The sequence below is a fragment of the Acinonyx jubatus genome, chromosome B1 (genome assembly GCF_027475565.1).
Source record: "Acinonyx jubatus isolate Ajub_Pintada_27869175 chromosome B1, VMU_Ajub_asm_v1.0, whole genome shotgun sequence".
Lineage (NCBI taxonomy): Eukaryota > Metazoa > Chordata > Mammalia > Carnivora > Felidae > Acinonyx > Acinonyx jubatus.
The window spans coordinates 167,846,052-167,870,095 of record NC_069382.1 but is presented as its reverse complement, the minus strand read 5'-3'; the positions used below and the strand labels follow the sequence as shown (position 1 = coordinate 167,870,095).

The following is a 24,044-nucleotide window of genomic DNA, read 5'->3' as shown; positions in this document are numbered from 1 at the left end:
CAGATACAAAGAATGCATAGATAACTGAATGTCACCACAATATCAGGTAAAACACCGGCATCCGCACACAGGAAAATACACACATACTTTCATACATACTTTTTGGCCATGGCAGAAAGTGTCTGAACGTACTGTTTAACATAATCAATTTTACAAAATTAATTGCATTTAGTATGCAAAGCTATTTTCAAAACAAAATATCTGCAGTAAAGTTTTCAATATGTAAAGGCTATCGTTTGTCTTAATGCATCCTATAATTGCATATATAAATCAGTTTGCTACTTAAAGCTAGCTCAGTATTCTTGATCCTGAAAACAAACAAATGTATGCCTTAGAAAATGAACGGTGGGTTCGGGTAGAGATTTCCAATATAAAAGTGGATGACCTGTTCAGAATTTTTATCACACTAAAACCTTTCATTGTGGAGCTCAAGATGAAACATCATCATGATTGAATTTTGCACAGCTTTTCAAAGGGCAGAGTAAGGACTTTCTTAATGCAATAATTTCTTATGATGGCACTGGTTACTTCAGATAGAATAGCATATAGGCTGGTGAGAAGTAGAATTCATTTCTAGAGTGGCATCATTTTGGTCATAACACCAGGGTGCTAGCAAACAGTTCCAGAGTTCTGAGGGAATAGCAGAAGGCCACCTGCTCCATCATGTTCTCTGGTGGCTAAGTACCATGAGTTAGGAATGTGTCTATCACAAGTAACATCATCTCTGGAAAACCTTGTAAGTTGAACAGGCCGCACATCGTGTAGAATCCTGTCCTCTACAACGCATTTGAGGCACACTGCAGGAAAACAGTCCTGGACTGAGAGAGGGTGATGGTTTTATGATTAATATCACTGCGTAATTGGGACATATTTCCCGCCTTCTACAGGGAATTCTAAGATTTCCTGACAATAACTAGATATGCCCAGAGTAATTTTGGATAGACTCTTCCTCACCGATGTAAAAGCAGCGTAACTTATAACAGAGTTGGGAAGCGTGGGCTTTTGTCCCGGCTCTCTCACAAACTTTCGAGAGATCTTAGGCAAGGTGATTGAGCCTCTTGGTACTTTGTATTTTTATTTCTCAAATGTGTTTAGTACCTTTCCCTACCTTGTAAGGCTCAAATGTGATAAGAATGTGGAAACCATTGACAAGTACACAGCAGTGGGTAAATAAAGTGCTCCTTTTAAAACCGGATGTTCTTAACACATTAATTTTGACATTAAGAAGCAAATAAGACTAATATTTAGATTGGTCTCCTTAGCAACTTCCTTTTAAAACAACAATGTCAACAAGAGTCTAAATCTGAGTATCTTTATAAGTACGTGAGAAACGTGAAGCAGGAAACTGCTATTTTGGGGAAACTTGTTAAGCAGTCCGTTGTTGCTATGTTTATTTTGCTCTGATATGAAATTTTTAAATCTTGAAAAAATGGAAAAGATATAAATTTAAAAATATATCTAGTAAAGTCCAACAAATCCCAATATTAAATACATAAATTCAAAAGGTTCAGATTTAATGTAATTTGTTGCCATGGACAATACATGATGGACAGACAGCCTTCTGGGCAAAAAGCATTAGGGTAAGACTGAGCTAGATACAGAATCCTAGTGGGTTTCACTAGGAGGCGGACTAACAAAATAATGTGGTGGTGGAGATCCAAAATATAAATGACATTTCCTCAACTCCAAATTGCATATTGGCTAATTAACAAACTAAGGATAAAAGGCGTACGAGGAAGATTTCATTTTAATGTTTATGTAGAGAAGGGCCAGAGTGAACTATAATTCTCTAGCTGCATTGTACAATATAAGGCAGAAGTTTGAAACATGTCCTACCCGAAATGCATTAGGCTTTTCTTAAATCTTTCTTGTTTTTAATAATCAGTTTGAAAACCGTCTAGAAAGAAAGGCTCTTTTTTGTTCAATTTTAATTTCTCAAATTTGGTTTGTTTTTCAATTTTCAAGTTTCACTTTTTCCCCAACATCCCACAAAACAGCTGCAGACATGAAATGGTGTCCATGTGTCAAAGGGCTTGTCAAGGAAAGCTGCCGGTTGGTTTCTGTACTGATGCCAACAGCCAATTCTGTCAACCCAAAGGTTCAATTTCATGAAAGACTGCAACAAAAACCCATCATCCTAGTTTTACAGCAATTCAATGGTATCTGGTACGCAGTGGCTACTCCAATGTTGGCAACAGGGCCAAGTGCTGCAGGACTTAAACATTGCTTGTGACAGATCCAGTCAAGACAGTGAAACTAACTCAGGCGTCATTCACTCCAAGGACTCAGCGTTAGTTCACTAGGAGGGGTGTGGCCACATTCTTCTCCGTGTGTGTGAAGTTAATGTTCACGATATTTACAATAAGAAAAAGACCTTCCACTGCTCATGATGTATCTTACTGATAGCAAAAAAAATTAGTCATGCTTCTTTTCATATCACATGATGGTGGCAAGACGAGAGAACATGCTTGTCTAACACTGTTTGGTTAAGGATAAATTCTCTGAAGACAAAGCATCAGCAACTGAATGGAAGGCCAGATATCAGTTCATCTTCTTTAGTGTAGCTATTCAATCTTCAGGTAAATATTACAGAATCCTGTAGCATATGCAGCTATGGCGTTTCTGTGACAGGGCGTTTCTGTTTCAAAGTGTCAATGAGGGATAAGACCCCTCGTTTTACATTGGTTGTGACTCTTCTGGTCACTGAGTCTGCTGGCGGAGGAGGTGGTCGAACTTTCTGTGAAGGCGGCCTGGCTACCAAGCACTTCTGGTATCGTAACTGAAATAAAACAAAAATGTTTTATGGTCGTTAATGATGTATCATCCTTTCTTGTTTAATTTATGATTTGATGACTTAATGCATCACCAATACATTTACTTGCAAAACTTAACGACCTAGCTTCTACGCATTAATCCAAGAGTTTTTCTTTTTTTCCCCTTTTTAAAAAGTATTTATTTTGAGAGAATGTGTGCGTGAGAGCGCGGGAGGGGCAGAGAGGGAGAGAGAGAATCCCAAGCAGACTTGCGCTGCCAGTGCAGAGCCCAACGCAGAGCTCCATCTCATGAACCATGAGATTGTGACCTGAGCTGAAATCAAGGGTCGGACACTTAACCAACTGAGCCACCCAGGGGCCCTAAGTTTATTCTGTTTCCTTAATGTGGGTATTTTAAGGGTTCTTATGATCATTAGGCTCAGCAAAAGTGTTGTGGCTTTTGCCATCCTTTTCTTCCACCCATCTCCACCCTCTACTTGTTCTCTTTATGGATTGGCTGCAATTAATATGCCAAACAGTCGAAGAGCTAATGAAAAGGAAGAGGATTGGGAGAGACAGTATTAGGGTTTCGTCGGGAGACACGTACATCTTTGTACATGAGGTAAGTGCTCATGGCTACCTGGGAGACAACATGGGAGAAAGGGCACAGTTTGAATGTAGGTTCTACCATTTATGGGAACTGTGTGACCCAAGCAAGTTAATCTCTGAGCCTTAGTTTCTTCAATGTAAAATGGCAGAAGACTGGGATCTTTACAGAGGGTGTTATGATTAGGGAAATACTTGCTGCATTCTGAAAACAGGCCTACCAATGCAGGGGGCGTTCACAAATGTTTGTTCCCCTTCCTGTTTCCTGCTTTAATAAAAAAGAATGATGTATAAAGAGTTTAGGATACATTTTATCCGCGAGTCTAAATCCTAATGGATTTAAAAATTTTAAGTAATCTCTACACCCCATGTGGGGCTCGAACTCATAACCCCAAGATCGAGAGTCACATGCTCCAACGACTGAGCCAGCCAGGTGCCCCTAAATCCTAATAGATTTTAAAGTATCCATTAGCACTGTTGGCACCGTAGATAGTTTCTCTCCTTCCGAAATATAACACAATCCACCTAGTTTTCTATTAATGAAAAGTAATTCTTCAAAATTAGATAAGGTTAAAATTTACAAAGTATGTTTTTTCCTAATCTAAGCACTTTAAAATGATACCATGGCTGATTTTTAAAAAGCTACTTAAATATTAATAGGTTCTTTGGTACAGTGTGAAACAGGTTGACATTTCCCCATGGGAAGCATAAACTATCCACAGCAGAACTCCGAGTCACAAAGCCCAAAGGCCACAGAACTAGCCCCTTCAACCCCATCATACGAGAAACGATTTACCAAATCTCCTCTGCGTAAGGCATCTTGCCAGGTCTGCAACGCAACCCAAACTGCACACTTCCAAAGCACAGATTTATAAACGGGCAGGTGTGCAACACGGTACACTGGACCGGAAATCTCTAATGTTAGGCAAGTCCAGTGTGAATCAAAATCGCACCTGATGGGTTTCATTAAGGCTTCCTCTCTCATTCTAAATTTCACCAAAACATCTTCAGCTGGGCCTATGCCACTCAGCTGCAAAATATGCCTAAAAATTAGGTGGATTCAAAAGAATGTGTTTACAATACAGATATTTCAGGTGATAGAAATTCACGTGTAGAGAATTAAATGCAGATTTAATTAAATGTAGAGAATTAAATGCAGATTTAATTCAAGAGGAAAGCCATGGAGTTAGAAATGCTGGACTCTGAGCGTAAAGAAGAGGCCGATGTCATCAGTATGACTCATGCTGGATTGGCTGAGCCACTTGAGCTGGCTGCCCTGTTATAATTAAAATTATAAGCACATGAATAAAAATTGTTCCTAAGACAGAAAATAAGTCTGGGAATCAGACAACAAACTGTAACCAGTGATAAAGCTAATTATTTAATTGTCACCAGCATTTAAAATGTACAATTACGGCTGACAGCCATTCATTTTATGACTAAAACCATCTGTTACGATCCCTTTTCAATTTCAGGAAATAACTAAATAGTCATCCTCCATTTTTGCTTGACTGAATGCTTTCATTTTCTATTGTCTCCTTCATCCCATCTCGGGCTCTTGTGCTGGGTCAGAGATTCGTCGTGACTCCTCCACCAGCTCTGTCCCCACCACCCCCACCCTGCCCCTTCACATGCAGGCAGATCTGAATTAGCCTCTGGCTCCGCAGTACTTGAGGGGAAAATGCACCTCTGACAAAGGACTGTGGGAAGAAGGATGCCAGATCATGAGCACACAGCACTAGCTCTTACCCTCCCTCTTCCCTCCGCCCCTCTCCATTCAAAGGTGCCTTTTAAGGGAAAAGTCAGCAGACTCCCTCTCCTCGTGACTCATCATTGCCAACTACAGCCCACCTCATCCTTTCCCTTCATTCTTAACCTTAGTGATGTACTGTATGTAGAAAAACAGAACTCTCCCAACCTCCATGCCACCTGTCACTCTTGGATTCTTAGCATCTGACTAGTCTCAAACTCGCTGCGACCCAATCAGGAGGCTAAACCCCAACCCTAGGTTCTTAATCTACCACCAAGACCTCGCCCCAACTCTTTATATGACCCTCATTTCAATCCACCTTCACCAGCTCATTTCCCTCAGCCGAAAAAATGTGCAAATCTCCCCCCGCCCCGCCCATCAAAAAACAAGCAGCAAACCCCCTTACTGTTGCGCTACCCCTTTCCTGTCAGACTTTGGTCTATTTTAAGGCCTCCACTTCTTTTTCCTGCAGGTCACTTTTCAGTCTAGTGTGGTGTTATACTTCTAGTTAGAGCATCTTTTACACTGCAACAGAATTTTGGCTTATGTGTCTTATACTTAAGCTCTGTAATGTAAGGCTCATCTCTCAGCCCTACTGGAACTTCCCAGAGTCCAGCCCACAAACGGTGGATTGAATTAAATGAAGAACAGGTGCTTCAAGTTCACCATTCCTCATCCCCAGCCAGGCAATTCTCTACAACATCCCAAGTCATCTACTCCTGCTTGTTCTCCTGGTTTAGACCCTCTGACACCCTCATGTGACCAGTAAAATGGCTTCTTGGCTGATCTCTCCACCTCAACCTTATCCTCTCAACCCATCCTCTACCTTTGGTGGGTTTTGTTTTCGTTTTGAGTTTGCTTTTAAAACCTAATACCAATTCATCTCTCTTGCTTAATAATCTTTGCTGAAGATAAACACGTTGCCATGATATCACAGGCTTTTTATCATACAGACCTGACCTCCTTTACTTGACTCCAGCAACCGAACCTGCTGTTGCTAAGAATCACCATCCACCTCAGGTTTTGGTGCCTACATTCATACTGTTCCCTCAAATTTCCTAGAACTTTTTCAGCGTCCAGCACAAAGGTGCTCAAAGGATATTTGCAGAATGAATGATGTGGTGTTTTTGTTTGGTATCATATACATGGTGCAAAGAGAACTGGCTGTGTCACCTCAAAAACTCAGGGTTGCGGGGCGCCTACTTGGCTCAGTTGGTTGAGCGGCCGACTTCAGCTCAGGTCATGATCTCCCAGTTGGTGTGTTCGAGCCCCACTTCGGGCTCTGTGCTGACAGCTCAGAGCCTGGAGCCTACTTTGGATTCTTTGTCTCCCTCTCTCTGTGCCCTTCCCTGCTTGCACTCTTTCTCTCAAAAATAAATAAACATTAAAAAACAAACAAAAAACCCCCCAAAACTTGGGGTTGAACACAGGCTTTGTCTTGTCAACTCTGTGCCCTGAGGCCCGCTCTTTCTTCTGAGCCTCTGTTCTGTCATAAAGAAAACAGAACAACTACCTTACAAATGGCTGTTTTAAGGATTAAGTTCACAGATATAAGTTAAATAAAATATGTAAGAACGGTGGGCTTAAACCAACTATCTGAAATAAAAATCATTCAATACACTGCAATTTTTTTAAGTACCAAGTTCGTTCTAAATAGCACCAATTCATACATGACCAACATTTCCTGATCACCTATTGAAATTAATTAGAGATCAAGAATTAAGAATTTGTGGTTTTGAAGATCACTGCTTTCAGTGATACTGGAAATCTCCACAGAACGTCGCTCCGCCCAGTCCCGCTTCTTGTAGGCGTCCTGGCCTCTTGAGATGGTAAACCGCTCATCGTGACTGTGTCCACAGGAATGAGGGTGTTATACAGCAAAACATCACTTTAGAGATCAGACATATTTTCCTTTATATTAGTAACTCTGTGCTAATTTACCGCATACGAGACAAGAGCAGTGGTGCGGGAGGTCCAACAGCTCCCTGGCGTGTGACTACTCACCATGCAGGCGGCCTGTACCGCCTCAGACACGTTACCCGCATTAGGCTCGCACCAGAAAACGTGGCACTCGAAACGCTGGTTCCCGGTGTCCATGATGAAGGCAAATGTATGAACATCCTTCCCGACGCCCATGAAGGACAGGAATCGCACGCGGCACTCCACTAAGATTTCCTCTTCATTCTGCAAGACACATTGGTCAGCGCCCACTCTCTCTGTGAAGCCAGGCAAGAGTTATAAAATAAACATACTCATTTCTTAGATCATAGAATCAAGACTGGAGTGGCCGTGTAGAGACACTGGTGTTAAAAATACATAGCTCGACTGGATTTAGAAAGGACTGTTTTCCTAGAAAGGCGAGTTTCTAAATACGTCCGCAGCAGCCATCATTGCTATGTGGGCGTCTCACTGACATTTAATCCCGCTCTGAGCTACACTCTCCGTGGCAGGCGTGTTCTGTTGCTGTCGGTCCTCTAGGCTCCAAGCCTGCGTGTTCACTTGTGGGTAGGAACCCTGCCATGTATACTATACTTCTTTGGTTTTGCCCATACAGGGCACCCAGTGGCTCAAAACCCATTTGCCCAAGTGAACTCGCTGGAAACCTCAGAGCAACCAAGAGAAAAGGAGCCATGGGATGGCTTTCCATCCAGTTCTCCTTCCCATGCTAAATACCACGTGGAATCATATTTCTATCTAAAACTGTGTACGAAAGCTGCCAAATCACTTTGTTCCCCACAAACCGGTCCCCATATGGTATCCATATGATGCAGTGTAAAGAAATGTTCGGAATTCATTCTTACGAACACCACATCCTTTGCAACAACCATATGTAGTTTGTGAATTAGTAAACACATCCAGAATGTTGACTTCTGGATCATTAACATCTTGACTTACTAAATATTCACTCAGGTGCTATGGAATTCCTTAACAGGCAAATGAAACTAGCCTGAGACGCCATGAAGTTTTCTTGGGAGAGACGATGTTTAGGTTGAGATCCCGGTAAATGTTGGGTAGGCAAAGACGTGGAGCACAGAAGTGCTTGTAGATGCTGAGGCAGAAAAGGGTATGACATGTTTCAAGACTTAAGGAAATCCAGCCTGGCAGGCTGGAGAGGCAGGCAGGGTCCGTGAGCATCTTACTCCTAACTCCTTTTGAGAAGGTGAATTGGGCTTGAAGGTGACCTCCTAGTGGACAGAATCAGGAGCAGGCCAACAACCTGCGGTCTTTTCGTGGCAGGTGCTTCACAGTGGTGGAACTGAAAAGTGGTAAAGAGTCTGGAGCAGACTGCCTGGATCAAGTCCTGAGCTTGCCACTTCTAGCTGTTGTGACCACGGGCAGTTATTTAACCTCGCCGTGCCTCAGTTTCATCAACCATAAAATTGGGATAATTTGGTTCGAGGCTAACGCTGGCCTCTCTGGATGACCACCGGCCTCTGCTACTATTGACAGAACAAATCAAAGACCCCCCACGACAGAAGCATCTCCTGTGCCCCAGCTCCAGACAAATAGCCCAGGTAATCCTGAAGCCTGGAGAGCAGCCAAAAAACCACTCCCCGTAATGAGTTACTGCTAGCGTCATAGTTACCTCTGGCAAATGATTTTAATCTCTTGGGCCCATGAGGAAGAACGAATGGGGAACACCAGGACAGGAGCTTCTTGGTTCAGAGGAGAGCAAAGTTATGCAGAGATCCAGACACAAAGGACAAAAAATTGTTTTATAAATGCAGGCTATTTTAATTACAAGTAAGCATAACTCCCTGGAGGTGAAGCCTTGGCTATGTGTCTAAGTTTCATGGAAGATTACTGTATCCAGAGTTTCACTGTAACCCAGACAGACCAACTGCATCTACGATCCTTCTTACCTTTTCACTGATGACAGTCACAGTAGCATCGGCCACATTCATGTTCACTGACGGCCAATCCTCCTTGTTAGATGAGGTCATAAGACTTTCTATGGCATTGTTCAGGGTATCCATTCCTGTGGATGGAACAGATAATTGAAAAAGGTCCTAAAGCCACTTATCACTCTCCAATGTGGGCCCAGATCACCCAGTAACAGCTACACCCAAAGTGATCTTTTTTTTTTTTTTTAATTTTTTTTTTTTTAACGTTTATTTATTTTTGGGACAGAGAGAGACAGAGCATGAACGGGGGAGGGGCAGAGAGAGAGGGAGACACAGAATCGGAAACAGGCTCCAGGCTCTGAGCCATCAGCCCAGAGCCCGACGCGGGGCTCGAACTCACGGACCGCGAGATCGTGACCTGAGCTGAAGTCGGACGCTTAACCGACTGCGCCACCCAGGCGCCCCCTTTCTTTTCTTTTTTTTTTTTTTTAATAGTTCCAGGAGACATTCTATTTGAGCATTTCATTGCTTGGGGGGAAAAAAAAGCCAGCTTTTTCAATAGAAAGGAGGGTCATGAGAGCCTCCAGAGATGTGCAGTGTGTGATGTCCTGTCTAACTGGACCATGGTACTACTTTCTCTCCAAAGATTCCCCAGCCCCAAGTATATAAATAACACTGAAGCAAATGCTACCTTTTCCTAAGCAAGGAGGCTGGGAAAAAGGAACTGAACAGAAGCCAGCAACTGCCAGAATACTCCGATCTTCCTCCACCTTACTCTGCTACTTGAACAAGGCCAAGTTTGGAAGGCCCTGTACGTGAATAGAATGCACTATACCAGGGGGCCCTTTCGCTGAGTGTTCCCACACCCGTTTTTTTGTGGCAGTGTGAGGGGGTAGGTCAGATAACAACTTTATTGAGATATAATTCATCTATAATTCACTCGCTTGAAGTGTACAACGCACTAGTTTTTAGTAAATTCACAGAGGTGTGTAATCATCATCACAATGAATTTTAGAACATGTTCATTTCCTCAAAAAGGAACCCTGTACATTTTTGGGGTCACCATCCATTTCTTTCCAGCCCCCTAGTTCTAGGCAATTACTTACTTAATTTAATTTCTATCCCAAGAGATTTGTCTCTTCTGGACATTTCATATACATGGAATCACACAGTATGTGTGATTTGTAACTGGCTTCTTTCATTTAGCATATGGTCTTCGTGGTTCATCCACATTGTAGCATTTATCAGTACTTCATTCCTTTTTTTAATTTTTTTTTTAGTACTTCATTCCTTTTTTTTTTTTAATTTTTTTTTTAGTACTTCATTCCTTATTTATTTATATATTTATTTTTTTTTAGTACTTCATTCCTTTTTACTGCCAAATAAAATTCCACTGTATGGTAGCATCACATCTCATGAATCCATTTGTTAGTTGAGGGACATTTGTTTCTACTTTGTGACTATTACGAATGCTGCTACTGTGAATGTGTGTGTGGACAGATGTTTTCATTTCACTTGGGTATGTGCCCAGGAGCAGAACTGCTGAGTCAAATGGTAACTCTGTGAACTCTGGAGGAAGTGCCAGACTGTTTTCCCAAGTGGCTGTACCACCTTACTTTCCCCCCCCGAGCAGTGCATGAGGGTTCAGGTTTCTCCACAGCCTTTTCCGCCCAGGAAAAGGGCACATCTCCCCGCCTCCTTTCAGCTCGGTATGGCTAAGCAACGAAGTTCTGCCCCCGGGGTGGGAGCTGACTGCCGTGTGTGCTGCTCTTGGATCACACCTTGGAAGGAAAAGCATGAGGGCTCCCTCAGCCCTTTCTCCCCGCCCAGGGGCCAACGAGGACTGAAGCAGAGATGGCCCCAGGGATGGAAGGCCCACTTGAGAAGGGCAGAGCCCTGGCTCATGCATCTCTGGCCTGCTGGGTGCACCAGAACTATGTGTCTGCCTTGTTGAAGTCCTTGTATTCTGGGGACCACATGACGAGCAGCTTATTAGCCTGCCCTCTTTTGCTCTTTTGATTGGGACTGCTCATGTGCTGTGGCTGGTGACAGTGCAAGGGCCTAATTCAAGACTAGGAAAGGGAGCAGAACAGTAGATCGCACCCGTTGGGGAGGGTGGACACCTCCCCCGAGCTCCCGAACACTTGCACAATGAAAGGACATAAATGTTTCACATACCGACAGGTTTGTCTACGGGTAACATGCCCAAGTACTGCACGTGGAACTTCTGGACCAGCTCAGTCTTTGGTGTTGGAAAATCTACTACAGGGAACAAAAGCAAGAGATCTTTGTCAGTGGTTCCAACGTACACATAAAACACAGCCACCACCTGTGCCACAACAGCCTGTCTCTAGAGGGAGAAGCGGCACAGAACAGCGGGTCTTCCGCCACACACAGGGGCTCTGTCAATCAAAACCCCATTCAACTTTCGTTTCTCAGCAGGGAAGCAGGAACAGTTAGTTCTTGGTGTCTTAAAGCTGCTACTGTCCTTTTCATGCTAAATAACAGTTGTTGATGTCCTATTTGTTAGGTGGTTGATGCCCAGAGAGAATTTAATCACAAAGGGCACAGAGACAGGAAAAATAACTAAACAGAATCCCCCCAAATATCAATAGATATATTTTTATTTTATTGAGGTATAATTGACACACAACATTATGTTAGTTTCAGGTGTCTAACACAGTAACTTGATACTTGTATACATTGCAAAACCATTACCATAAGTCTACTTAACATTCATCATCACAGTTACAAAAAAATTTTTTTTCACATCAACCCACATATTTTTAAGCTAGCTGGTTCTTATCCCAGGCTGTACAGGAGCTATAAAATCACTAAACACAATATTCTTTTATTTTTATTTTTATTTATTTATTTTTTAACGTTTATTTATTTTTGAGACAGAGAGAGACAGAGCATGAACGGGGGAGGGGCAGAGAGAGAGAGGGAGACACAGAATCCGAAACAGGCTCCAGGCTCTGAGCGGTCAGCACAGAGCCCGACGCGGGGCTCGAACTCACGGACTGTGAGATCATGACCTGAGTCGGACCAAAGTCGGACGCTCAGCCGACTGAACCACCCAGGCACCCCAAGACAATATTCTTTAATCTTGTCCTTTTTTGTAGCAATGAAACTCATCCTGGCCTTTTGTGCCTAACCCTATTGACACAAAATGAACTCTGCGCACAGGAGGCTCCCTGGGGCTGGTTCAGTGTGCGTTTGTTGGGTTGAGCATGGTTTTTAAGCAGACTAGAAACGGCCAGGAGCCCTGTGAGACCTTCTGGCTCTTGACTAGGATGGACAGCACCATCGTGAAGACAGCAGATGCACTGACCTACCTTGCAAGGGAACGTCGAGACTCACATTGGTTCTTTCCTGTAAGGAACTGCAGGCCAGGGCTTTGGCATTCTTCCGTTCGGCCATAATCTGAAGGGGGGAAAACACACCATCCAGCAGAGGTGATGGTGAGGTCTGGTGTTTAGATTCAGTAAAACACACTGCAGCCCTGCCTGCAGCTATTCCAGCCAGCAAAGGGTCTGAGTGGACTTTGCTTCCAAGCTAAGCTGGCTTTACATACAGTCTACTGCCTGACTTCCCACCTCCGTACTGCACACATGGAGAACTGTGCTCATTTTCCCCAGGGGTAACCGGTGAACGACTAGCCCTCAGAGCCCCCTGATTGTTTGGAACTCATTCCTCCACTCACCTGGCTCCTACCTCTAGTGAAACAACCCAAACAAATATCCTCTGCTGGCCCACTGAGGTCAGTGAGACACGCACAGTAACGGACTTTTCCCACTGCTTCTGAATGCTGGCTGTTAGGTACCCTCTTCCGGGCCCTGGGGATAGTGAATGAGTTCAAATCCCACCTTCGCTGCTTACTAGCTGTGTGATCTTGGGCGAGTCACCTGGCCTCTTGTGTCTCATTTCCCCTTTGCACGTTTATGTCCCCAGTGATAAGGTTATGTCAGTTTTGTCAGCGCTCAGCAATATTAGCTGCTATCGATCGGGGTTGTTATTCTTAAACTGTTCAATCTGTCAGCTGCCTACCACGCTGGTTCTCTTCTGCTGGGGGCACTGACATCTCCTTTACTGAAAAGTCATCACTTCTCACTTCTGTTTACACAGTGCTGGTGTGGCTTAGGAGCCCAACCTTTGATGACCCAAAAGGTGACTCACACCTTCATTCCCAGCCCAAGCTTTCTGAAAATTCCAGACAGAACGAAAGTCACTTCTTCTCCAGAGCTCCACTCCACCCTTGTCTCGGCCTGCGCCTGGGACAGCAGGCAAGGAGGCGGCTGAGTTTAACAACATCAAATTTTAACTGAGCACGTCCTCTGTGCCAGGCCGTGTTCTGGGGGCCTTACGCTCCCCAAGGACAAAGATTTTTCTTTTCTGTTTTAGTCTCTGCTGTGTTCTTAGAACAGTCCCTGGCACGTAAATAGTGTTCAGCGGTGCCTGTTGCAGAAATGGAGGAAGAAAATGGCACCTGGGGAGTGTGCTGTAATGCTGTAACAGGTGCAGCCGGGCCCAGGCTTGTTGATGCACCAGTGTGAATCTGGGCTGGGATAAACAGTGGTCTCGGGACCAGCACCCATCCTGTAAGTCCTGGTCACCTGCATCAGAGCAGCCGACTGGTCCCAGCTCCTACCCCTCCCTGAGGAAATGTGGCTGGCACCTGCTTTGTCCCTGCTGCCCAGCAGTGGCTACAGCCTGGGCGTGGCTAGCTCAGAGGAGCTGTAATGAGGCTGGGTCTTGACATTCGCCTCAAACCAGAAAGGTGACATCCAGCAGAGGTGATGGTGAGGTCTGGTGTTTAGATTCAGTAAGTAAGTTTGGGGAGTAGAAAGGCCTGCCTGAAGGGCATCTGTGACAGTGTCCTGGGGACCTGGCTAATCACTATCTGAACACAAGACGGCAGGTGATATGGTTGCTAAAAATATCAATCACCCTAGTATTGCATCTTTGGAGGTCAAGGGACAGAGTGGCCCATGGTCTTTTCTCTACTGGCTCACCCTTAGAACACTGTGTTCATTCAGGGGGAACCAACTACAGTACGCTCAGAAGCAGGTGAGGGGCCTGGTAACCATGTGACCCAAAAGAGATGGGGGTGGGGGTTCTGGAGAAATGAGGGAGACAGGACAGATATTTGTCCAGCACTTCTAAATGTACAGGTACAGTTCACAGCTTCAAATGTTTTAAGTAATAAAGGGCTGCCCAGCAAACAGACAAGATGGAGGCATCTTTCCCTGTTGCTACAGATTTCACATCTCAAGTAAATACGCGAAAGTTCTAGAGAAGAGGACTTCAGGTCTACACAAGAAAGAACTCTGTAACAGTCAGCGCTGCTCATTTTAATAGAACAGCCTCCTGAAAAGTAGGGGGCCCTGTGGATGGAGGTCAAAGGAGGGACCAGGCAGAGGGTGGGGATGTTTCTAGCAGGACTTCTCTGCTGGAGGGAAGGAAGGCTAGTCCCGAGATGCCCGACTGTCTGTCCTCATTCTGAGGCTCTGTGACTCTGGTTAAGGAAGCAGGACCTCCCCAGTGTGAGACACTGACCACAGCCCTGCCTCACAGCCGGTCAGTTTCCATGAGCAGCTATGTGTCCTCCTGGAGTCAGTGTGGGTTCACGGCAACTCTGGCTGCCTGCATTTGCACAGATACCCTCCCTTCTCCCTGTGTTTACTCTCAGATCAGGGGGCCCTGTCTCCGGAAAATCTGCCCTGACTCCTTTCCCCCTTTTCCCAGTTAGGCTCGGGGTACCCATCTCTACCACCTGGCCCGTCTCTGTTCAGCCCACCTACCATATCCTCCAAACTGTGGGAGGGTCAAAGGCTCTGCTCATTTTGTGGGTGGAGAGCCATTGAGAGCACCACCTGAAATGCAGGAGTACTTTTCCTGGGCTAAATACAGGGTCTGCTCGCTTCTCCCTGAATGCAATGCACAGGTCGGCAAGCCCCCTGCCCCTGCCCTTTCACGGCCCCTTCCCTGCTCAGGCAGTGAGAAAAAAGAGAGGGACTGACCACAGTGTCCTGACCTGCCTTACCTTGGAACAGATTTCGTGGAGACTTGTGGCGATGGCTTTTGCTGGTGTGTCACATCGAAATACATGACATTTCAAAATTCGCGTATCTTTGTCTCTTGCTACGTAAGCAAAATCTCTGTGCAAACAAAATTTATCAGTATGTTAGAAAAGGAAACTTTACCAACACACTCTCTAGTGACGAATGTTAGCTGAGCAAGGAGCCGGTATGTCAGTGATAAACAGAGTATGCGAGGGCTAAAAACAAAACGTAAACTTCAATAGCTACCCCAAAATGGAGGAGCAGTTTCATGGATTTAAGAATTCATTTCTGGGGTGCTTGCGGGGCTCAGTCGGTTAAGCATCCGACTTCGGCTCAGGTCATGATCTCGCCATTTATTGAGTTCGGGCCCCACGTCAGGCTCTGTGCTGACAGAGCCTGGAGCCTGCTTCAGATTCTGTGTTTCCCTCTCTCTTAAAAATAAACGTTAAAAAAAAAAAAAGTTTTTTAAAGAATTCATTTCTGAGTAAAAAAACTACAGTGTTTCCCAAAGTTAGTGTGCTGAACTCCTGGAAACTCTTACAGCCCTTAATGAAAAACCGAATTCTTGATGAACTTTCTCTCTAGTGTAACAACAAATACCATGATTATAAAAGAGAAAAGGGGCTTGAGAAGAGCATGAATGTGCATGAGCGCTATTATGACAAACGCAGTGGTACAGCAGAGGCAGAACAATAGGGGCTGATGGGTAAACACGTGCACGGAGAATGCGTCGGACCCACAGCTGCAGGAGAAAGCGGACGGGCAGTCACGGGCTGGGCTGTGACACAAGGAGACACCGCAGACTGAAATCCCGTCAAAGGCGTTTGATTCTGTTAAGCGCGGCTCCCACTCCAGAGCTCGGGGTGACGGCGGCAGCATGGCACTCTATATCGTCAGCCCAGCCACCTCGGTGGGCGTGCAGCTGGTGCTGCGTGTTAGCATCTGTTCTGCTGATGAAAAGGATATCGACTGTGGCAAGACCTGGCTTCAAAAGAACCCGGCCGAACAACCAACCGTACAACTAAGTTTCTTACTGTTCGTACTGGAGGACAGTGGTTTAAAGATCGAAGTGTTTAAGAACAATACACGCCCAGATTTACCCCATCTGGATCACAACGCGTTGTGTTTGTTGCTTAAGCCAGGATACTGTCTGTAAATGTAACCACACATGGATTTATTTTTAATGGTTCCTCTTAATAAAAGAATTGGTGGTCTTTTCACAGACCACGACAGCCGCTTTCTTCTAAACATCCTTGGCTTCTTTGGGAAGGCACAGGGATCTACCCACTGGAGGCCACGGCCATCGTGGAGATGTGGCAGAAAAGCCTCCCCTGCATCGCACGCCATGTGCAGTGGGGGCTCCCGAACCCCGACCCCAGGTCAGGGCACTTCAGCCTCAGCCTGTCCACACCTGGCTTCAATACCTGCTCCCCCCAACCTTCTCCTTCCTCATGTTCTGTCTCAGCTGGTGTCCCCCATGCTAGAACCAGGAGGCCTTCTGGACTCCCCCTCACCCTCTGTACCCAACCCCTGTGTTTGTTTGGCCAGTTTTACCTCCCGAAAAACGTCCTGAACCCATCGCCCCTTGCCAGCCCTACGACCTCTCGGGCATTCTCAGCAGGTCTCTGCTCCCTGCCTTTGTGCACACGGTCTCCATGCCCTTGTCACCACGTGGGACCCGGAGATGAGCAGATTGCCCTTCCCAGTGCTGCGGTCACAACTTATGCACGTGGCACTTAGCACCGGGTACCATCGGTGTCTGTGTAGGAGCGTGTACTCCCCACAAGTCATTAAAGCTCTGTGAAGACGATCTGTGCCTTATTCATCCCCAATATCCAGTTGAGGCCTGGCCATATAGGTACCGAGTGTTCCTTTCTCTTTCTGGCATGGGGCCTGCAGCACGCATCCTGATCTCCTGAAGGGTGAGCCAGCCCTCAGTCAGAGGCGTCAGGCTACATGGCAGTGGGCTGAGGGGTGGGTCTGGGTGAGGCCCTGGGCCCAGACTGAGCGATGAGCACAGTCTTAAATTTTTTTTTTTTAACGTTTATTTATTTTTGAGAAAGAGAGAGACAGAGCATGAACGGGGGAGGGTCAGAGAGAAAGAGGGAGACACAGAATCTGAAACAGGCTCCAGGCTCTGAGCTATCAGCACAGAGCCTGACGTGGGGCTTAAACTCACAAACCGCGAGATTATGACCTGAGCTGAAGTCAGACACTCAACCGAGCCACCCAGGCGCCCCGAGCACAGTCTTATTCTACACTGTGTTCCTGATGCCTTTCCATTTTGGTCTCAACCACCATCAAGACAACACGGTACAGTAAAACCTTGGTTTGCGAGCATGATTCGTTCTGGAAACATGCTTATGATCCAAAGCACTTGTCTATCAAAGTGAATTTCAAGAACCATTGGCTCAGTTGGGATCATGTGACATCCCACGTCATGTACTACTTGTATTCCAAGACATCGCTCCTTTATCAAGTTAAAATTTATGAACAATGTTTGCTTGTCTTGTGGAACGGTTGCAGAGCAGGTTACTCGCAATCCAAGGTTTTATACTGTATTTAAAAAAGAAATGAGCGAGGGCCTCGCTTTTGGAGACCATGCTCAAGGGAAGCCCTGTTTCTAGCTCCCAGCTCTCTGGCTTCTTTTCTTTCCTAAATGGATCCTAAAGGAATATACGTGGTGTCTTACCATGCACAACTGTTTCCCTTCAAAATTCCATGTTCAGGGGCACCTGGGTGGCTCAGTCGGTTAAGTGAACAGACTCCTGGTTTCAGCTCAGGTCATGATCTCATGGTTCGTGAGTTCGAGCCTCATGTTGGGCTCTGTGCTGACAGCCCAGGGCCTGCCCAAGATTCTCTGTCTCCCTCTCTCTCTGCCCCTCCCCCTGCATGTCCCCTCTAAGTAAATAAATAAAGTTACGTTCAGCTGCGGTCAAATCTGTTTGGTTCTGTGGTCACCAACAACTCTGTGTGGATTTCTACAGTTCCAAAATTTGTCGCCCCTACTCTCCCAGCATCCTTATTCCAGCCAAGGAGCTCTCCTCTCTGCTCTGGAAAGGCAGGTCCCCACTCATGGCATCTCTTCTCACTTGGCGACCGCTGGTGTCCCTGCACTGTCAGGGGGGCACTGCTCCCTCTACTGCATGGTCCATCCAGCTCAAGAGCTTGCTGGGTGCCAGGACCTTGCTGGTGTCTAAATGCTTATTATAGCATATAAATTCTATAGCACAAAGGACAGGAGCTTGCCACACACTACTTTTTGTAGTTCTTGCACAGATCTAACGTGTCTGCTGTCTCTCAGAGATAGTAAGGCAATGTCAGAGAGCAACGTATCGGGATTCAGGCAACCCCGATTCCAGTCTCATTCCTGGATCCACTGAGCTATACAACCTCGGGCATGGAGTCTAGCCTCATCTCTAAGTGAGAGAGTTGGAACAAAAAAAAAAAAAAAAGGTTTCCCAGGTTCCTGTCTGGCTCTGATATTCTATGGCATAGCTTCCAAGGTCCACCCTGCTCTTCAGGACTGCTGGCCGGCCGGCAAGTGCTGCAAGTGCAAGGTTACCACCAAGGAGGATGAAACAAGCCGTTATCAATAAGCAATGGATCATCCTATCAAACTTCAGCTCCACGCCCTCTGTTCTTTAATATGCAACCCCTCAGGAGTAGTTTTTTTAAAAAATTATTATTATTAATCTTCATTTTCTTCTGGCTTCAGGGAAAGTGATTAATGCCCAAGGCAACTATCTGGAACCCACATCTTCCCAGAGGAGAGGCTCAGCCGCCAAAGGCTTTGTTTGGGGGATTCTGACAATTTTTTCTTTTTTCTTTTTTTTTTTTTTTACAGCTTTGTCTTTTCTTGTTCCCTCTCAGGTACCAGGCTGATAGATCAGGAAGGTAGGAATCTGTCAGTTTGTGATGGTGAGTGAATCCCATAACTAACCCCTCCAGGTTTTCTATCTGCTTCCAAGGAAAAAAACCAGCATTCTCTCCTCACTGTGGAGGTCAAGTGATCTGTGCGCCTCGAGTCACCCTAAATAGCTGCAAGTTATACACGGAGGTCTGTCAGAAGCAGGTTAAGTCCTCTCTTTCAGACCTGGGGCATACACAAGGTGAACAGCTTCCCTTGTGTGCAACGAAGTGCGTGGCTCATCTAATTTCATTATTATTTAGAATGAAACCCAAACGTTGCTTAACTGGTGGTTTCAAAAGCTTGGCTTTCCATAGGGCACTTGGGTGGCCCAGTCGGTTAAATGTCCGACTTCGGCTCAGGTCATGATCTCACGGTTCATGGGTTTGAGCCCTGTGTCAGGCTCTGTGCTGACAGCTCAGAGCCTAGAGACTGGAGCCTGCTTGGGATTTTGTGTCTCTGTTTCTCTCTGTCCCTCCCCTACTTGTGTTCCGTCTCTCTCTCAAAAATAAACAAACATTAAAAGAATTAAAAAAAAAAAAAAAAAGCTTGGCTTTCCAGCATCTGATTTCTGAAAAGGCTGTTGTAATAGAACAATGACCCTTCTAGGATGCTCACCCTTAATCTCCAGAATCTGTGAATATGTCACCTCACATGGCCAAAATGTGATTAAATTAAAGATCTTGAGATGGGGCTGTTATCCTGAATTATCTGGTTGGGCCCAACACAATTACAAGGGAAAGAAGGAGGAATTTTGCTTATAAGTGAAAGAACAGAAGAAGGGGCCACCAGCCAAGGAAAGCAGGCAGCCTCTAAAAACTGGAAAGACTTCCTCTTGGAGTCTTTAACCACATGGACACCATGATTACAAGTGTGACACTCATTTTAGATTTCTAATCTCCAGAACTGTAGGGGGATAAATTCGTGTTGCTTTAAGCTACCGTTTGTGGTAATTTGTTAAAGCAGCGATTGGACTAATACGGCTGCCACTTGGCTTTATGTTCTACCTAAACTATGACATGATTAAAGACTTCTGTTTTTAAAAAATATTCAATTCCCTCCACAAATAGCTTCTGAGGCACTATTATGTGTCAGGCACCAGAGATGCAAACACAGACAAGGTTCAGCCTCGGAAGCCCACTGTCTAATGATACGGACGTCCAGTGAGATTTGAGCTGCATCTTTAAGTATAGTAAGAACCTCACCAGGGTAAGAAGGGTAGTGGACGGTTCACAGAAGATTCAATGTGAGCACAAGCAAAAACATGGAAGTAAGAAAGTCCACAGAGTGGTGTGGTAAGGGGCCGAGGGTGACTGCGGGGAGGCTGTATGTGTGGCCAATCAGCAGTCTGGCCATCTGAGCCTTGCAGTATGGCATGTGACCCCACATGACAGGAGTTTTGAAAACTTTCTTTGGGTGGAACAAAGTGGGTCAAGGGAGCACCCCCCTATGTCAACATAGTAGCAGAGGATGAGCCTGATGCGGGCTAAGTTAGCATCTGTGAGAACGGGGTGGAGGAGACAGATGGAAGGGAGGTGTTGGAAGGATGGCTGACGCTGATGGGTGTGATGAGGGGAGAAAACCCAGAATAACTCTAGGGTCCTTGCTGGACCAACTAAGTGCCCTCACATCGAGGTGGGGAGAGGGGAGGTATTTGGTGAAGGAAGCTCATGAGCTCCATGTTGGGCAGGAAGTGTGAGGTGTTTGAGGGCCTCCAGGTGGCCAGGGCCACCAAGCAGGTGGACGCTTAGTCCCTGAGCTCAGGCCTGTGGTCTGGACTAAAAACATGGACCTGTGGGCAGCAGTAGTCAGGAGAGCAGAAGAGAGTGTAGAGAATGAGAAAAGATAAAACGAAGCCTGGACCGAAAGAGAAAGGCATTAAAAGGCCCGGTTGAGGTAGGAGGGCCCAATGAAAGGGTGGAGAAAGTGTTGGGGAGGGGGCAAGCCCAGGACAAGCTGGTCCCAAAGGCATCCAAAAAAGAGGGTTTCAGGAGAAGTCTCCAGGGCTGCAGAGGCTGTGCAGCAGGAGACAGGCTATTCGGTCTTAGCAACCAACAAGAAGGGAGGGAGGTCTGTGGTGACCTTGGCGTCCTGGGCCTTTTCCCTGGAGAAGGGAGTGGGTTCCAGCTTTAGGAGACCGAGGAGTGTGGGACCTCCTGAGTACCAAAGAACATAGTACATCTGCCTATTTTTTTCTCCCTTAAACTTCTCATTCTGGAACCTCTCAAACACGCACAGAAGTAGAAGAGATAGTCCATGAACTCCCCATGTCCCATCATCCAGTTTCAACAATGATCAAGACATCGTCCAACTTGGCCTTTCAGAGAGACATTTTCCAATCAGTGTTAGGGTTCTAAGAGACCTTATGCTCACATGTAAGAGCACTCCGACCTTTTCTAGAGATCTTCCTGTGTTCTGAGGGGAACAAGAAACCTCCACAGCTATAGTGTTCCTGACAGACCGCAAGCCTACGCTGTTGTGATGGGCCTAGGGCCACGTGGGAATTTGGGAGGAAAAGCACCAGGTGCCACCGGGGGTCACACAGCCAGCCAGGGCCCAAGGTGGCTCTGACACTGCATGAGGGGGAGGGTCAGCCCGCTGCTGGGGCATCTTAGGAACCTTTGCCTACAGAGCCCTCAATGGCTTTCCTGCCACCTCCCACCTTCCCCCCTTCTTTCCTCAGAGCCGCCAGTAGCCCTTGGGCTATACAGCTACCTGGCTTCCACGGCTCAGATGGGCTTCTATGCCTCCCCCAGCGACCGGGTACCCTGGTGGTCATGCACCCCCCCCCCCCCCCAGGGCTTGGGTGCGCTCATTTAAAACCACAAAGCTGGTCCAAATGATCTCTGAGGTCCAGTCAGAACACAGCTCCTACTTTTTCCAACAGAGTCTTCCAGATGTCTGAGACATTCTGTCTGACACTCAGCAGCAAGAACCATTTTTGTCCTTTGCTCCAGCTTGCTCCATTTACAGTGCTGGATGAGGAGCCATTTGCTGAAAGAGGCGCTGTTCCAGTCCCCTGCTCCCCACACATTTATTTTGTGCAGTCATGGGAATCACAGTGTTTCCTTTAAAAACCAGGAAGTGATGCCCCCCTCCCCCGCCACCCAGTATGGCAGAGCAAGTCTTGTGTTAAAAGCCCAGCGTGACAGTGTCATGATGTAGTGATGTCTTACCGGTTTTTTAATAAGTCCCTTTTGTATAAAACAAAAACAAGAAAGCCCCCAGGAAGTGGAAGGCTTATAGCCGTAGCTATCTGTGCCCCTTCCTTAAACTTGAACAGAAGTGAGCACCTTTCATCTTTTGTTTACGGAGCCCTTGTGTTTCCAACTCTCTACTCCTTTTGCTGTTCTCGTTGGTAATTATTCCCCCAGAGGACCAGCCTCCAGTTCTGCCAGGGAAAAATGTCAGCGCTAAGAATCTTACATGACAGCCTCAAATTTCTTAATGGCAAGGAAAAAGGACAAAAGAATGCTTTTATTGTTCTCAGTTGAACAGCATTTTAATCACCCTGTAGGGGCTTAATCCATCTTTATGGAATGAATGAAGACATGATTCTTTATTCAAATGGGTTCTATTAAAAAAGAGCCAAGACACAAGTATTCACCCTTTTCCTCCCTCTCTCCCCCACAACGCTCTTACATAAATGGAATTTGCTTCTGTGCTTCTCTCTCCTCAAAAGGAACTTACAAGGCACCTTCCGACCTCTTAGAGGTTAGCCAGGCTAATATTAAAAACCCCCGTCTACTGATGCCCAGAGAGGTGGTACCTAGGATATTTCAGTGATATGAAATCTTATTTGCTTATTGAATCAGCCTGTTCCACTGCAGGAATGCTCCTGGTGAGCCAACATACATATTTTTTCCTAAATAACGACCTGAAATTTGCCGCTCTGCAACTCTGGCCTGTGGGACCGAACTTTGCCTTCTTTTTTTTTTTTTTAATTTTTTTTAACATTTATTTATTTTTGAGACAGAGAGAGACAGAGCATGAACGGGGGAGGGTCAGAGAGAGGGAGACACAGAATCTGAAACAGGCTCCAGGCTCTGAGCTGTCAGCACAGAGCCCGATGCGGGGCTCGAACTCAAGGACCGTGAGATCATGACCCGAGCCGAAGTCGGCCGCTTAACCGACTGAGCCACCCAGGCGCCCCCCGAACTTTGCCTTCTGAAGCAGCCCCACACGAGCCGACCCTGTCAGCTGCAGTACAGCCCAGGCTTGTCTGGGAGTGACTTTCTCCCCTCTTTTCTAGGAGATTCCCTTCCATTCAGACTCTCACCAAATCTCCGCTGCTAGCAGTCCTTACCCAGTCTCCACAAAAAGATAACGCCTTCCATGTAATCGGTGTTTGCTCTGGTCAAAAACATGTTTGATGCTGGGAATTTGTGAAGGCTGGCATTCAATTAATGGGAGTTGTCATTATAAATGAGGAAAAAGAAGTCAAAGAAAAAGCCTCCTTTGAAATCCTGTCTCCTTATCCAAGAGTGATATTTTCATAATTATTTGCATTCATATGAATTATATTAAGACTTGCTGAAATATATAAAGACGCTTTCCTCCCTGCTTATCTTTCTGTAGAATCTTATAAGCCAGAGTTGCTTTAACTGCACAGGACAGGACCCACATGCAAATAAAGACAAATAACAACAAAGAGATTTGATGCAAACATCACATGTGTAAGCCCTTTATGACCAAGGGCTTTATCCCCACTTTGTGTTACCTGCACAGGGCCCGGAGGGAGGAGGAGTCTTGTTTTCAAGACTGTTTGCACTTCTTGGCCTCAGTGCTCTTATTTTCTGACTGGACTTTGAAAATCTCATTTTGGGGGTGGGAGGAAGGGAGAGGAAGAAAGGGGATGAGAAAGCCATCCTCCTAGATGGCCAATCAGAATGTTACACACACACGATTTTTTGTTTTTTTAATTCTACCCACTGGCACATCAGCAGGCATCACTAATTTCAGAAAGCTCTTGCTCTAGCTTTGTAAACTCAACTTTCTTTCTCCTTCGCAAGCTTAAGCAGATGCTAAGTACAAATACGCTAAGTTCCTGGGATGCCCGTTCAGAGGGCATTCCAGTAACTCATCACCTGGGTAAACACACATTCTCCACAGGGA

At 45.8% G+C, this 24,044-nt stretch overlaps 1 protein-coding gene across 15 annotated transcripts in view; it reads right to left on the bottom strand.

Annotated features, from left to right (window-relative positions):
* Positions 1-1,501: 1,501 nt before the first annotated feature.
* APBB2 (amyloid beta precursor protein binding family B member 2) overlaps positions 1,502-24,044 on the bottom strand; it is a 377,264-nt gene continuing 354,721 nt past the window's right edge. For 13 of the 15 annotated variants that reach the window (XM_053217427.1, XM_053217431.1, XM_053217425.1 and 10 more), the window contains 6 exons: positions 15,001-15,115; positions 12,293-12,380; positions 11,133-11,216; positions 8,973-9,088; positions 7,114-7,293; positions 1,502-2,779 (listed from right to left, as the gene is read on the bottom strand). In XM_053217427.1, coding sequence (XP_053073402.1) covers positions 2,612-2,779; positions 7,114-7,293; positions 8,973-9,088; positions 11,133-11,216; positions 12,293-12,380; positions 15,001-15,115 — 751 coding nt within the window. In that variant the 3' untranslated portion in view covers positions 1,502-2,611. The remainder of the gene's footprint in view (positions 2,780-7,113; positions 7,294-8,972; positions 9,089-11,132; positions 11,217-12,292; positions 12,381-15,000; positions 15,116-24,044) is intronic. The other 2 variants (XM_053217428.1, XM_027055863.2) reach the window with 1 other exon arrangement.